The sequence below is a fragment of the Martes martes genome (assembly GCF_963455335.1).
Source record: "Martes martes genome assembly, chromosome: 6".
NCBI lineage: Eukaryota > Metazoa > Chordata > Mammalia > Carnivora > Mustelidae > Martes > Martes martes.
This window is the reverse complement of record NC_137893.1, coordinates 132,690,529-132,707,495: the sequence shown is the minus strand read 5'-3', so window position 1 is coordinate 132,707,495 and position 16,967 is coordinate 132,690,529. Positions and strand designations below refer to the sequence as shown.

Genomic DNA, 16,967 nt, shown 5'->3' with positions numbered 1-16,967 from the left:
AGTTCCACCAGTCTTGTTAGACCGTCTCTGCCAACCCTAGAAAAGGCCTCCCCATCCTCCCAGAGCTCAGATGGTGCTTTTCCTCCAGGAAGCTGTCCCCAATTACCCCCACGACAAGGACCTCTCCCTCCTCACACCCCTGCTGGTGCCTCAGTGTACACCTCATTTATGGCAACTGTCACACACAGCCTGGAGATTTTCAGTTACGTGGTGCCTTAAGACTAAGTTCTTACTAAGATCACACCTTACCCATCCTAACCTCTACCACAGGAGCTCACCGAAGGCTTTGGAGAGGACAGCTCTCTAATATATGTTTACCCGTTACTGGAAATCATATATACTCTTTGGATGTCCTTTGTTGAAGGCAGTCAGTGTAACAGGACTGAAATCTACAAAACTCCAGGTCACCGGGAATTGTGAGCCCTAAACCGGATAGACCCAAACGAAATGAGGTTAATTAGACCCATTGGGCTTAAAAAACAAACAAACAAAAAATGCTCTTACACTCTGTAAAGCTTATAACAATACACTAAACTATAGGTCGTTAAAAAAAAAATCCTAAATAGGGGCACCTGGGTGGCTCAGTGGGTTAAGCCTCTGCCTTTGGCTCAGGTCATGGTCCCAGGGTCCTAGGATCGAGCCCCGCATCGGGCTCTCTGCTCCGCGGGGAGTCTGCTTCCCCCTAACCCCCGCCTGCCTCTCTGCCTGCTTGTGATCTCTCTCTCTGTTAAATAAATAAATAAAATCTTTTAAAAAAAAAATCCTAAATAAATAAGATGACACACTGGAGTTGTAAATACTTGTTTTGCCAGATTAAATACATAATAGATAAGCTATATTACATCACTAAGTTATATTATACAACAAATAAACCATTTTGGTTCCTGGTCGTTAACTGTACTTACCCAATTCGTGACTAGTTACTTTGTAAATGGCCTCAAATTAGATTTTATTTTTCCAAAATAAATTCACTCAACTGTCTATGCCAACTCCATGCACTCAGACTTTATTAGAGCTTTTAGTAATTACCCCGTGAGTCTTTCTCTTCTGCTCAAGCTGGCGGTTTTGTGAAAGTGCTGAAGAAACTAGAATATTTGCGGATCAAGTGAAATAATAACTATGTCAAAATACAACACCATTTTCATCTGAGCTCTTTTCATCACAAATTAAATCCTCCCTCTGAGAGTTATACCAAATGGCATGTATACAAATGTTAAGATTTTCTTTCCCCCATAAAACCTGAGGACCCTTCTCAAACAAAAATCAGTTTTGCTTTGAAATCATTTAAAAAAAAAAAGAAAGAAAGAAAGAAAGCAACACTATGAGTTGGTAAACATCCCAAACTTGCTAGTTTCTGGCCAAATTTTGACAGAGAAGGTTAACTTTTGTGAACAAAGGGACAATAACACAACAGGAAACTACCAACAAATTCTGTTCTAGTCCAACTCAGGGATTCCATTTGGAGTGAAGAGAAAGGAGGAAGGCAGACCAAAGCACCGTCGTGTGGCCCAAGCCAGCTTTATCGTCCTCGGGTGGCTCAGACTGCTGGAAAGAAAATAAAAAGAACTGTAGTTAGTTCCGCCTGAACGACCCATGCCTTGGTCCCTCAGAGCTCAGTGGGCGGACACGAAGTCAGCGTGTTTCATCAGCTACGTCCCTAACTCAGATCATTCTGTGAGGCTACATCTTCCGTGGCCAAGAGCAGCTGAGGTCAGGGCACTGGGTGAACGCTGGCCAAAGTCAAAACCACCCCCCAAAATGGCTGCCTGGGTGGCTGGGTGGGTGAAGCGGCTGGTTCTTGATTTGGGCTCAGGTCATGATCTCAGGGTCCTGGGATCGAGCCCCGCGTTGGGCTCCATGCAGAACGGGAGTCTGCTCGGGATTCTCTTTCTCCCTCTGCTCCTCCCCCCTGCACACCTGCGTGCTCTCAAATAAAGGAATACCTTAAAAAAAAAAAAAAGGTTTAACGTGCCTATCTCAATAGGCAAACACAGCAGGTTATTTTTTCCTCCAATATTGGAAAAAACACATTTATTTCTTGGGTGGAGTACTGGGGGCAGCGGCTGGGCTGGCTTTGGGGGGCGTGCTGTATGGAAACTTCATTGCCTTGAACAACCGGACTGGGACTGAGCCCCGTTTGATCCTCATAAAACAAGAGGTAGATAAGAGATATCAGTGAGGGAATAGATTTTCCCATCCTAATGCAAACACTACGCATGCTCATCGCAGAGAATGGCAGGCAGAGTCACCCGTGCGATTTATTTATTTATTCCTCCATTCAGCACATGTAATTTGATTCAGGCTTGACAGACATTACTAGATATCTACTCAACTTCTGTTCTCCCGATCCCCACAGGAGAAGACAGCGACAGTTAAATTCTCCCCATATTCCCTTTCCCCTATGGAGGGCCACGTGACCCAGTCCAGGTCAGTAAAACGGAGACAAGTGTCTCTAGGTTTGGGCTTCCATGAAAATTGTTTTCTTGATTCAGAAAAAAAAGGAAGGCAAAGGTACATTCTGCTGGTACCCACCTTTTACCTTTCACCCATCCCCCCCTTTCCTACCTGGAGCGCAGACGAGAGTCCTAGAAGTAGAGCAGAAAATCGCTACAGAGCCCAAAGCCATATGAAGGATGGCCGACCAGGAAGCTCAAAGAACCTGGTGTCTGATGGCCACTCAATGCCACTGCATCACCAGCCCTGGAAAATCTCCTTCCCTCTGGCTGCTGCTTACGGGGGGGAAAAAACCAAACCCCGATTTGGCTTAGCTGTGGGAGCCTGATTCCTGTTACATGTGACCAACTGTAACATGTACATTTAATTCACATGTGATGCATGTGAATTCCCCATTAGGGCTGGGAATTAGGCTAATATTCTTAACCCAGATTAGTCTTTTTTTCTATATCCTCTTTTAGTACTATTTTAATTTGAAGGCTTGCTATTTTTGCTTTCCCAAAATAGTAATTTTTTTCCTGGGGTAGCTGGGTGGTTCTGTCAGTGAAGCATGTGCCTTCAGCTCAGGTCATGACCTAGGAGTCCTGGGATCTGGCCCCACATAGGGCTCCCTGCTCAGCAGGGAGTCTGTGTGTGTGTCTCTCTCTCTTCTCTCTCCATCCCTGCTCACACACGTGCTTTCTAATAAACTTTTAAAAATTTATAGTAATTTTTTCCTGACAAGTAATTCAGGATTTATGTAAAAGGATATTCACTACAGAGTTATTCATAATAATAATTTAAAATAACCTGAATGTATATCAATGGGGAACCCAATGCATGAGTTATAGTATGTCCATGAACTAGAATAATTTACAGTTATTAAAAAAAAAAGTAGATCCATATTATGGACTTGGAAAGATACCTGCTTTTATTGCTCAGAGAACCAAAAAAATGCCTATTTTTATAACATTTGTTGTCACTTAAAAATATACATATGTATCCTTACACAGACATGTGTATACATTCTTCTAGAAGCATCAGCAATGTGTCCGGAAGAATGTGTACCGAACTGTAAAGAGGTAGTTACCTCTGGATCACAGATAAGGAGGGGGGTTAGGGAAAGGGGAAAAATAACTCTGTATAAATGTTGTGCAGTTTGCATTTATTCCACAAAAGTGGAATATCTTGGATTAAATTCTAAAAGTACAGAAGTAGCCTAGGATAAGAAGAGTCACCTAAAATGTCACCACACAGAAATAACCGCAGTTGACATTTTGCTAAATATCTTCTAGAATCTAGACCTCTCACTGTGTATATATGCACATATATATACACACACAAACTCTCTTTTGTAACACCACCCTCGTTATCTCAGTGGTCAGCCCCTCCTCCTTCCCCTCTGCTGGCTTATCTCCCCTACTTTAACACATTGGAACAGCCCAAGGACTCTGTCCTGACACTTCTGTCTATACTCAGTGCCCAAGTCAAGTCAGCCAGTCCTGTGCTCGGCCCTCTGCCGTGAGTCTTAGTCTCAAACACCCAGTTACCCCCTTGCCAACTCCACTCAGATGCTGAAATCACATATCGACTATATGTTCCAAATTACACTTTTGATATCTATCCACAGCCTCCCCTGCACCCTACCAGCTGAACTATTAGCTCATTAAGTGACACCAGTCTCCACGAGGTTGCTCAAACCCCAAGCTTGGTCATCGTCCTTCACCCTTTCCGCTACACAACTCATCAGCAACCCTTCCAGTTCCCTCTCTGCTGCTCACGTCATCCAGTCCCCCAACCTAACACATACACAGAGGGCTTTAAAAGGGGTCCTTTACTAGGAACGTTAGCTGTTACTGGAAGATCCTTCCACAGCCCACAGGGTGACCACCACCACACAGAGCACACAGCACCCCCAACCTCATCTGACACCCCTCTGCCCTCATTCCTGCTGTTTGGCCCTCACTGAACTCCGAGAACGTATCAAACTGTTTACGGCCTCAAACGTTGGTCCTGGCCATTCCCTCTGAAACACCCTTCCCTGCTCTCCCACCCTTCAAGTTTTAGCTCAAATGTCACTTCGAGAGATTAGACTGGATTCTCCCTTCACACCATCAGTCTCTGTCATCCCACTTTTTTCCTTCTTACCACTTACCACTGTCATGAATTCATCTGTTTACTCTTCCCTGTCTATCCTAAAGCCTACTCGCCCTGCAGTCCAGGCCCTCCTGGGTCCCGTTCCAGCCCCAGCATCAAAGCTAGTACCTGGCACCTCATAGTCTCAGCATTTTTTAAGGATTTTATTTATTTGACAGACAGAGATCACAAGTAGGCAGAGAGGAAGGCAGAGAGAGGGGGGGAGGCAGGCTCCCCACTGGGAAGAGAGCCCGATGCGGGGCTCGATCCCAGGACCCCGGGATCATGACCTGAGCCGAAGGCAGAGGCTTAACCCACTGAGCCACCCAGGTGCCCCGAATCAGTAGTCTTTTAAGTGAATGAACACACACAGCTAAAACATATTCTGTTCCGTTCCAACTCTAAAGTTCTTAGAGCTTCCATTGGGAGCGAAGCAAAATAAAGATGCCACAGTACTAATGCACCACTGTGTGGCCCAAGCCAGCTTTCTCATTGGAATTAAAACAATTGCAATCATGTGGTTTACGATGCTTTGCAACAAGCTTTTACTTTTCACTCCCTGTTAAAGGTCTTCCCAAGTCAATCTAACCATTCTTTTTAATGGTGATGTGGTGTATCATGTAAATCTGTTCCTCTATTTAACCAAGCTCTAGCTGGGCATTCAGGTGATTTCCAACATCGCCTTATTAGAACTGTTTGTGATACACAACAGTGTCTCACAGTCCAGTTTAATCTTTAAGATTGTTTCATAGTCATGGAATTGGTGGCTCAAAAATCACCAAGCACAACATGGGACACTGGCGTTCTTAAAAATCACCCACTTCAATTACTCTCAAATTAAATGAAACAAAATACATGGGTGGTTTTTTTTTTAATAACACTATAAGATACATAGAATTGTATTCTGATGAAAATGTATTTGGATCTATGGTCTACTTAGGGAATCTAGTTTAGACCTCTAATTTGAAGAAGATTTCAAGTTGATAGCTGTATAAAAAGCCTCATTATTAAATACTGTGGGAATGAACAAAATATTCAAAGAACCCAACTGAGCAAGAGGGGTGCTCTCTCTACAGTGACCGTTTCGAAGAACAGAATAGTTGGTGGTGGTTCTACACATTCCGTATTTATTTACCCTCTGGGACTCGCAACACTGCTGGAAACCTTGTGGGGTGGTAACCCCAGGAGCTGCTGAACCATCCAGGGAAGGACTACGGCTCACAGTAATCATTCTAAAAACTTTTTCCCTTAAACATCTCCAGATCAGGGGAGCCTAGGTGGTTCAGTCGGTTAAGCATCTGCCTTCAGTTCAGATCATGACCTTGGGGTCCCGGGATGGAGCCCCACATTGGGCTCCCTGCTAAGCGGGATGTCTGCTTTTCCCTCTCCGCCCCACTCATGCTTTGTCTGTCTCTCAAATAAATACATAAAATCTTTTAAAAAAAAATATCTCTGAATCAATCCCATCCCGTCTCAAATCCCTCTTTGCCTTAAGACCTGCTAAAAGGGCACCACTATCACACACATTCTCACCTAAGGATGCCTTTACCTATCTCCTCTGTGCTAGTCTGCCTCCCAGTATCCTCAGACTCTATTTTTTTTAAGATTTTATTTGACAGAAAGACATGGTGAGAGAGGGAAGGGGAGAGGGAAAAGCAGGCTTCCCGCGGAGCAGGGAGCCCGACTCAGGGCTCGATCCCAGGACCCAGATGCTTACCAACCAAGCTACCTCAGCCTCTTCTTGAAAGAAAAGGTCTCCCTGCCTCATCCTTTTACTAAAAGGTGGCTGACTTCTGAGGGTACCACTTTCCCCAATACGCTCTGACAGTTAAGAGCTTTTCTCTTCTCTGTTATCCCGTTAGTTTTCCCGACCAGGTGGAGAGGCAGTATTCTCCTTGCTCTGAACTAGCAAACACAGGACCCGCTCCCTCTCCTGCAGACACCTCTCCGATGTTCATGCCGGTCATCTGAATGATCGTCCGTCATCCTGGCCCCTCTGGTCACCTGGCCCAGGTTCCCATCAGCCATGGTAGTAACAACGTCCATCGTGAGGGACCCACCTTCCTGCTCTGGCTTCTCGGTTCTTCCACCTCCTCATGGCCGAAAGCATTTCTTCAATCCCGCCACAGCCACGTGCTCTCAGATTTTTGTCATCACAGACTTCCCACCTCTGAGATCTTATTCTCAACATCCATTTTATAATCGCAAGTATTGGGTCTTTCTAACCACCTGCTCTCCCTTCCCTCACTGTCCTAACTTTTGCTTCCACTGAAATGGCCAATCCATTGACACCATTTACAGATGGAATGTGTCACCCCACCCCCATTCAATTGCTGGAACTCACCCCCCAACCCCGGCACCCATGTGATGTAGGAAGTAGAGCTTTGGGGAGGTGATCAGGATGACTTAATGTCATGAGATGGAGCCCTCACAAGTGGGATTCGTGCTCTTAGAAAAGTCAGGAAAGAGCTTTGCTTTCTCTGCTCTCCACCCTGTGAGAACTAACATCTTTACGTTACTGAGTTTCTCCACCCATTGTTCCTAAAATTAGTAATAATGCTTTCCTAGTTTCTCCATCAACATAAGAGTGGCTTTTGGACTGACATTTATCATACTATAGAATATCCAGTTATGACAATTTTATGTGGGTTTATGCAAATCTAAACACAGATGCAGAATTTTTTCAATGCCTTTTGAAAAATATGGAGAGAATCATAATGATGTTTCTCCCTAGATCGATTAGCAATTAGTGTATTAATGGATTCCCTAATATCAAACCATCTTTGCATTGCTGGAATAAATTTCACTTGATTGTGACATGAATCATTTAATAAGCTGTGAAATGATGTTTGCCAATATTTTAGTTTGAATTTTAGTTTGAATTTCACTCACTTCGAGTGAGATTGTTTTGTGTTCTCTGTGCAATTCTCATTGGACTTTGGCATTGAAATACAAGATGCATAAGAAGAATCTGGGAATTTTCATTCCTCTCTGTGTTGAAACAGTAATAATGTTACCCTTTAGTCCCATTTAGTCACTAGCACTGAAGTTATCCTTTGATAAAGGACCAGTAGAACTCTCTGTGACACAATCTGAACCACTCATGTCTGCATGGTGGTTCATCAACTCTCTACTCCTTCTATGGGTAACCCGCACCTATGGAGTCCACTTTATTATTTTCTAGAAAATTATTCTTTATTCCAATTTCTCATCAAAACCCTAGACATGGGGAGACCTTTGAAAGCTCACACATCACCACATAAACTCTAGTTCCTACTTGATCCACATATTCCTCCCACGCCAAGTCTTCACCTTGTCTCCCTCCTTGGGAGCACCATCCACCCAACTTCTAGAAGACAGAAAGCCAGGAGTCATCCTTACTTCTTCTTCCCTCACCCATTGCTTCCATCTGTCAGTGATTTATTAATTCTGGCCCCCAAGTGTACCTGGAGGGACCCCATTTCTCACTATTTCCAAAGCCCTCCATCCAGTTCAGCTGCCCTCTTCCGTTTCTCACTTCTCCAGTCAATTCTCAATATGGCAGCTAGGATAGTTTTCTTAAAATATGAATCGGATTATACTATCCTGACCCCCAATGCCTTTGTTCAGAACCCACCCATATTTCCCTTCACCTCTAGTATAAAATTCAAACTCTTTAATGTGCTCAGTGAGGCCTTTCCCTCCCTGAGAGTCAGTCATGGTCCCAGCTTCATTTCAAGTAACTGTCCCCTCAAATATCACTCTGAGTAAGAACTTTCAGTTGTTCAAACATGTCATCCTCTCCCCTCCCCAATCTTGTTGCTTTAAACCCTTCTTAAGTCTGGTTCCTTCCTATGCTTGAAACGCCACCTTAAAGGTCGCTTCCTCAGAGAGACCTTGGATGACCATCCTATCTGAAACCGATATTTCACACCATCGCTCTCCACCAAAGCACCCCTTGTCAGTATCCCTCAAAGCACTAGTCAACTTGTAATTATTTTATTTCTTCACTCGTCTTTTACTGTCTTCCTTCAATGAATTTATTTTTATGATGGAGGCAGGAACAGGTCTCTGTGTTAACCATTACATCTCCAGTGTGGCATGGTGCCCCATGCAGAGCAAACCCTCAATTATAAATATTTACTGAATGAAAAGACCAGATCCAAAAGGATAATTTCTAGACCGGGAGATACTGTGAAAGAGGAGAAAACTTCATGGAACATGGACAAAGTATTAGAGTATCTTTCAATGCCTACTCCCGCCATCCCAATTCCATCAGAGTAAGCCTTTGCACCTACCCAAGGAATACAGTAGTAGTGACGCTGGACTTTGGCTTTCCTCATGAAGGCTGGTCTGGATTCAGCCTGGAAGAGATTGGTCCATCTCATTACATTTACACTAGACCACTTAAAAATAAGAATATACACATATGCACACATATACACCAGAGAGTTATTTCATAGATCATTGCGTTACTAGACATTACCCGAGGAGGGTCAATGGGTCAATTCAGAATATCAACCTAAGCAATTCGTATTTTCACTTGATTCTATTTCACACGTTGTATCTGTCAATGCCACTAGCCCACACAACATAGGTAGAAGTATTTTATGGCAACCACTCAAAATATTGGATCGCTTCCTGATGCCTCGGTTGGTTAGATAGATTAAATAAATTTAAATTTAATTTAATTTAATTTAAAAATGTATTGAATCCCTATCTCCTTGTAACACTGCACTAGAGGCTGAAATAATCTTGTCTGAGGAATGTCCTTCTCATACTTCTCTAGCAAAGTATGTAAAACCATCACTGATCTGCAAACATGCCAAAAGGACACTGAGTACCAACCAGGTCCAGATACTGGATCTCAACCACGCTCATTAACCCTAAGTCCCATAGACACTTCCAGCCTGGTGCCCACTAAGCATCCAGCATGAGCTACAAGCATCGTCATCATCTCTCCCCTGCAAGCCACAGTGTAGTTTCCTTAGGTGTCTGGAAGACAGAAGAGCAAAGGCAAAACCCAGGGAGATAATATTTTGGAGGAATTTGTGTTCTTTGAGGTATTCTAAATTCATACAAGGGGCCTATTATCGGGTGATGAAAGCAAATAGTAATTAATATCCTGCAATGTAATCTGTATGAACTAAAGAGATAGTTATCTAAAATCTGGGGTTGAGTCAAAATAATTCTCCAGGTTGCAGAAGACTAGGGGGTATAATCTTCCTTAATTCTTAATATATCATGGATTTATATCAGCAGCTCTCAAAGTGTAAACCTTTAGGATCCCTAAGTGACCCCTTTTCTTGGAGACCCCTAAGCTTCCAAAGGTTCTGTGAGTCCAAAACTATTTTGGTAATCATGGTAATACGGAGACTTCATTTGCTTTTTTTCATTCTCTCACAAATATACAGTGGAATTTTCCATTACATGATGTGTGGTATCACAACAGATTGGATTCTAAGCAGATATGACGAAGGAGCCACCTTCTGTGAAGCCTGACATTAAAGAGATTTGCAAAAACAAAACAATGCTACTCTTCTCACATGTTTGTTTTGAAAAGTCTGGTTATTTTTTCATAAAAATCTGTTACTTATACCAACATGTAAATGTTTTATTCATTAGTCATTCTATTTTTTATAAACCAGTCTTTTGAATATGTTCAGCCATGAGTACAAAAGACTCATTATCATCCGAATTGTGACCTCCATATATTGTGACAAACTTTTTAGAGAGGGAACCCAGAACAAACCCATACCAGTAAAACAAAAACCACCAAAAAACCCTCCCAAACAATAAACGTATTATAAACATAGACACATGTTAACATAAAATAAATTATTGGAAATGATCCTGAGTTATTTCCTTGTGTCACAAATTCTATTTTTTAATTGTTTTCACATTTTTTTAAGTACAGTCGACACACTGTGTTAGTTTCAGGTGTACAACATCATGGATTTAACAACTCTGCATGATGCTAGGCTCAGCATGGTGTAGCCACCATCTGCGACCTTACAACCCTACTAAGTACCATGGACTATTTCCTATGCTGTACTTTTCATCCCTGTGACTTCTTCATTCCATAACGGTAAGCCTGTACTTCCCACTCCCCTTCACACATTTTGACCACTTCCCCATACCTCTACCCTCTGACAACCACCAGTTTCTGCTCTGTACTTAGTCTTTGGGATTTTATTTTTTAGATTCTACATACAAGTGAAATCATATGGTATTTGTCTTTCTCTGCCTTACCTCTCTTAGAATATCCTCTAGGTCCAACCATGTTCTCACAAATGGAAGATTTCATTCGTCTTATGACCGAGTAATGTTCTGGGGGGGTGTGTGTGTGTACCCCACATCTTTATCCATTCACCTATCGATGGACATAGGCTGCTTCCTTATCTTGGCTACTGTAGATAATACTGCAGTAAACACAGGGATGTGTGTTTTGAGAAACCCCCACAGGGGCTGCACCAATTTACTTTCCTACCAACAGTACAGAGGGCTCCTGTTTTTTGCCCCCCACCCCCACAATCTTCACCAACACTTATTTCTTGCTTTGTGGTACTACCCATTTTGACAGGTATAAGGTGATATCTCATTGGATTCAGAATTGCCTTTCTCTAAACATGAGTGATGTTGAGCCCCTTTCCACGTGTCTGTTGGCCGTCTGGATGTTCTCTTTGGGAAAACGTCTATTCAGGTCTTCTGCCTATATTTTAACTGGAGTATTTGGTTTTTTGGTGTGGAGTTGCGTAAGTTCGTCATCTATTCTGGCGGATATTAACCCCTTATCAGATCATTTGCAAATATCTTCTCCCATTCAGTAGGCTGCTTTACATTATGCTGATGGTTTCTTTTGCTGTGCAAAATCTTTTTATTTTGGTGCAGTCCCAACAGTCTATTTTTGCTTTTCTTCCCTTGCCTGGGGAGACACAAATGTGATGTCCAGGAGATTACTGCCTCTGTTTTTTCAAGCGTTTTATAGTTTCAGGTCTCACATTTATTTAGGTCTTTCATCCATTTCAAGTGTATTTGTATGTATGGTGTAAGACTGTGGTCCAGTTTTTTCCAGCACCATTTATTGAATTTTTTCCCTATTGTATATTCTTGTCTTCTTTGTCATATGAAATAATTGACCATACAAGCATGGATTTCTGGGCTCTCTATTCTGTTTCATTGATCTAGGTCTATTTTTGTGCCACTACCATACCATTTTGAATACTACAGCTTTGTAGTATAGTTTGAAACTGGGATTGTGATACCTCCACCTTTGCTGTTCTTTCTCAAGACTGCTTTCACTATTCAGGGTCTTTTGTGTTTCCATAAACATCTTAGGATTATTTGTTCTAGTTCTGTGAAAAATGTTGCTGGTATTCTGAAAGGGATCCTATTGAATCTGTAAATTGTTTTGATTAGTATGGACATTTTAACAATGCTAATTCTTCCAAACCATGAGCATGTATATCTTTCCATTTGTTTTTGTTTTAATTTTTATTAGATTTTATTTATTTGACAGAGAGAGAGAGATCACAAGTAGGCAAAGAGGCAGGCAGGGTGGGGGGAAGCAGGCTCCCTGCTGAGCAGAGAGACCGATACAGGGCTTGATCCCAGGACCCTGAGATCATGACCTGAGCTGAAGGCAGAGGCTTAACCTGCTGAGCCACTCAGGCACCCCTTTCCATTTGTTTTTGTCTTCAGTTTTTTTTCAACAATGCTTTATAGTTTTCAGAGTACAGGTCTTTCACTCTTTCACTTCCTTGGTTAAATTTATTCCTAGATTTTATTTCTTTGTGATGTAATTATAACTGAGACTGTTTCCTTAATTTCTTTCTGCTACTTGATTATTAGTGTATATGAAGATAACAGATTTCTGTATGTTTTTATATTCTACAACTTTGCTGAATTCATTCATAGGTTCTAACAGTTTTTTGGTGGAATTAGGATTTTCTGGATATAGTATCTTGTCATCTGCAAATAGGGACAATTCTACTTTTTCCTCACCAATTTGGGTACCTCTCACTACTCCTTCTGATTGCTGCGTAAGACTCCCATTGTTATGCTGAATAAAAGTAGTGGGTGTGGACATCCTTGTCTTGTTCCTGATCTTAGAAAAAATGTTTTCAGTTTTAAAACCATTAGGATGTTAGCTGTGTTTGTGTTATTTATGGCCTTTGTCAAGTATGTTCCCTCTAAATCCACTTCATGAATTTTTAACCAGTAATGAAATTGAAATTTGTCCAATGTTTTTTCTGCATCTACTGAGATGATTCTATGATTTTTTTAACCTTCATTTTTATAAATGTAGCATATTGTTGATTAATTTGTGAAAATGGAACCATCATCGAATCCCCAGAATAAATTCCACTTGATCTTGATGAACGATCCTTTTAATATTCTGTTGAACGCTGTTTACTAATATTTTTATTGAGAATTTTTTTTTAAAGATTGTATTTATTTGACAGACAGAGATCACAAGTAGGCAGAGAGGCAGGCAAAGAGAGAGGAAGGGAAGCCGGCTCCCCGCTCAGCAGAGAGCCCGATGCGGGGCTCCATCCCAGGACCCTGAGATCATGACCTGAGCTGAAATCAAGAGTTGGATGCCTAATCCCTCTGGTAACCATCAGTTTTTTCTTTATGGTCAAGAGTTTATTTTTTGTCTCTTTTTTTTTTTTTCCTCTTTGTTCATTTGTTTTCTTAAATTCCACATGTGAGGAAAATCATATGGTATGTCTTTCTCTGCTGCCTTATTTTGCTTAGCACTATACGCTCTAGATCTACCCATGTTGTTGTAAATGGCAAGATTTCATTCTTTTTTATGGTTCAATAATAATCCATTAATGTGGTAACATCTTTTTTCTTAAAGATTTTGTTTATTTGACAGAGAGAGAGAGATCACAAGCAGGCAGAGTGGCAGGCAGAGAGAAAGGGGGATGCAGGCTCCCTGCTGAGCAGAGAGACTGATGGAGGGCTCGATCCCAAGACCCTGAGATCATGACCTGAGCCAAAGGCAGAGGCTTAACCCACTGAGCCACCCAGGTGCCCTTGGTAACATCTTCTTTATTCATCTATTGATGAATACTTAGTTTGCTTCCATAAAGTGGCTATTGTAAATAATTGCAATAAATATTGGGGTGCATGTATCCCTTTGAGTCAGTGTTTTTTTTTTTTTTTAAAGATTATTTATTTGACAGAGAGATCACAAGTAGGCAGAGAGGCAGGCAGAGAGGGGGGGAGGCAGGCTCCCCACTGAGCAGAGAGCCCGATGCGGGGCTCGATCCCAGGACTCTGGGATCATGACCCAAGCCGAAGGCAGAGGCTTTAACCCACTGAGCCACCCAGGCGCCCCTGAGTCAGTGTTTTTAATTCATAGGACAGATGCCCAGTAACGCAATTGCCGGATCATAGGGTAGTTCTATTTTTAAGCTTTTGAGAACTCCTATATTGTCTTCCATGGTGGCTACGCCAGTTTGCAGTCCCACCAATAGTGCAAAAGTGTTCCCATTTCTCCACATTCTCACCAGTATTTGTTGTTTCTTGCGGTTTTGGTTTTGGTCATTCCAACAGGTATGAGGTGATATCTCATTGTAATTTTGATTTGCAATTCCCTAATGCTGAGTGATGTTGAGCAACTTTTCTTGTATCTTTTGGCCATATACATGTCCTTTTTTTTTAAAGATTTTATTTATTTGACAGAGAGACCACAAGCAGGCAGGGAGAGAGGAGGAAGCAGGCTCCCCGGTGAGCAGAGAGCCCGATGTGGGGCTCGATCCCAGGACCCTGAGATCATGACCCGAGCCGAAGACAGAGGCTTTAACCCACTGAGCCACTCAGGCGCCCGCCTTCTGCCAATTTTTTAACTGGATTATTTATTTTGGGTGTTGAGCTACATAAGTTCTTTATATATTTTGGATGCTAACTCTTTATGAGAAATGTCATTTGAAAAAACCTTCTGCCATTCAGTAAGTTGTCTTTTAGTTCTGCTGGTTGTTTCCTTCACTGTGCAGAAGCTTTTTATCTCGATGAAGTCCCAATAGTTTATTTTTGTTTTATTTTGTTTCCCTTGTTTCAGGAGACATATCTAGAGAGATGTTGTTAGGACTGATGTCAGAGAAATTACCGCCTGGGCTCTTCTCTAGGATTTTTATGGTTTCATGTTTTACATTTAGGTCCTTAATCCGTTTTCAGTTTATTTTTGTGTATGGTGTAAGAAAGTGGTCCAGTTTCATTCCTTTGCATTTAGCTCTCCCATTTTCCCAACACCATTTGTTGAAGACACTTTTTTTCCTGCATATTCCTGCTTCCTTTGTCAAAGATTAACTGACCATATAATTGTGCATTACCTTGATTCCAAAACCAGATAGAGACCCAACAAAAAAAAAGAACTACAAACCAATCTCCCTCATGAACATAGATACAAAAATCCTCAAGGAAATATTAGCAAACATCATCTAAGAATACATTTAAAAAGAGCATTCATCATGATCGAGTGAGACTGATTCCTGGGATGCACCAGGGGTTCAATATTTGCAAATCAATCAACGTGACACATCACATCAATAAGAGAAAGGATAAAAACCAGAGGATCATTTCAGTATATCCAAAAAAGGTGTCTGACAAAGTACAACATTCATTCATGTAAAAACAAAGTGGATTTAGAGGGAACATACCTCAACATAATAAAGGACTTCTATGAAAAACCCACGGCTAACATCATACTCAATGGGGAAGAACCAAAACCGTTTCTCCGTACGGTCAGGAGCAAGACAAGGATGTCCACTCTCACCGCTGTGATTTCACATAGTACTGGAATCCTCGCCACAGCAATCAGGCAGGGGAGAGGAATAAAAGGCATCCAAATTGGTAAGGAGGAAGGGAAACTTCTGCTATTTGCAGATGACAGGATACTGTATATAGAAAACCCTAAAGACTCCACCAAAAACCTACCAGAACTGAAAAATGAATTTAGTAAAGTTGCAGGATACAAAATTAATGTACAGAAACCTGTTGCATTTCTATGCACTAATAACGAAGCAGCAGAGAAAGAAAACAATCCATTCACAATTACACCAAAATAATACTTATGAATGAATGTAACCAAAGAGGGGAAAGAGCTGTACTCTGAAATCTAGAAAACACGGATGAAAGAAATTGCTGATACAAAGAAATAGACATTCTGTGTTCATGGGTTGGAAGAACAAATAGTGTTAAGATGTCTATACTACCCAAAGCAATCTACACATTTAAAGCAATTCCTATCAAAATGCCAAAAGCATTTTTCACAGAACTAAAACGAACAATCCCAAAATTTGTATGGAATTGCAAAAGACCCCAAATAGCCTAAGCAATCTTGAAAAAGAAAAACTGGAGGCAACACAATTCTAGAATTCAAGTTATATTACAAAGCTGTAATAATCAAAGTAGTGTGAGTTTTTAAATTACCAATTCAGGTTTGTTACTAGGATTCAATGTCCTCACCAGTAATTGGTCTGTTCCGTATTTCTATTTCTTTCTGATTCACTTTTGGAAGATTTTAATTTTCTAGGAATTCATCCATTTCTTCTAGATTGTCCAATTTGTTGGCATGTTTCTGTTATTTTTAAATAAATATATATTTTAAAATCTCCATCTCAATTTTTAAAATGGAAAATATTCACAGAGCCCATGAAACAAAAGCTCTTTTGGGAAACTTAATAAATTTTCAAAGTTTGAAGAGGTCCTAATTCCAAGAAGTCAGAGAGCCTTTCCCAACCAACCAGGAGAATTCGGTGAAGAGGCTATGAAAGGATCTCCCTTTTAATCATCTGCTGAAAGAGTTCTGAAAATCTATTGACCTCCTCTCGTCATTATTAACTGTGTTAACTGGAGTAAAAAGAATGGAGAACTCATATTTTAAACTTTCTGCTGTTTGAAATGTACAGTGTCATCAGAATAATCGTCTTCCTAAAACTATCTGATTTAGAGCTCTGTGATAGAAGCGGATTCTGAACTGGTAGGTAAAACTTTAGGCCGTTACATATAAGGATTCTTTGATTGCTCAAGCAGAAATAAAACAAAACACTACACTAGAATTTCTCCCAGGGCAGAGGCGGAGGATTGGAGGGTCCACTCTACTCTCCATTTCCCCGCTCCCTGTACTCCAGAGAATCAGACTTTATTCTACATGAATAGAAGCAACAGCCTCAGAATGTACACGGAGTAATCACACCAAAAGGAAGGTATAGCAGGATAAACTCATTGGTTGTTTTATATACACACACACATATATTCTTAAATATAGCATATATTTCATAAGACCACAATTTAGTATATACCTAAATATTTTTCTCAGAATATATTCATTTTATGAAACAAGATGGGATCGGAAGGGAGACAAACCATAAGAGACTCTTAATCTCACAAAACAGACTGAGGGTTGC

At 41.2% G+C, this 16,967-nt stretch overlaps 1 protein-coding gene across 1 annotated transcript in view; it reads right to left on the bottom strand.

Annotated features, from left to right (window-relative positions):
• Positions 1–8,887: 8,887 nt before the first annotated feature.
• SYCP2L (synaptonemal complex protein 2 like) overlaps positions 8,888–16,967 on the bottom strand; it is a gene marked incomplete at both ends in the record, with an annotated part of 92,691 nt that continues 84,611 nt past the window's right edge. The window contains one exon of the mRNA XM_080805963.1: positions 8,888–8,912. Within this exon, the coding sequence (XP_080662089.1) occupies positions 8,888–8,912 (25 nt within the window). The remainder of the gene's footprint in view (positions 8,913–16,967) is intronic.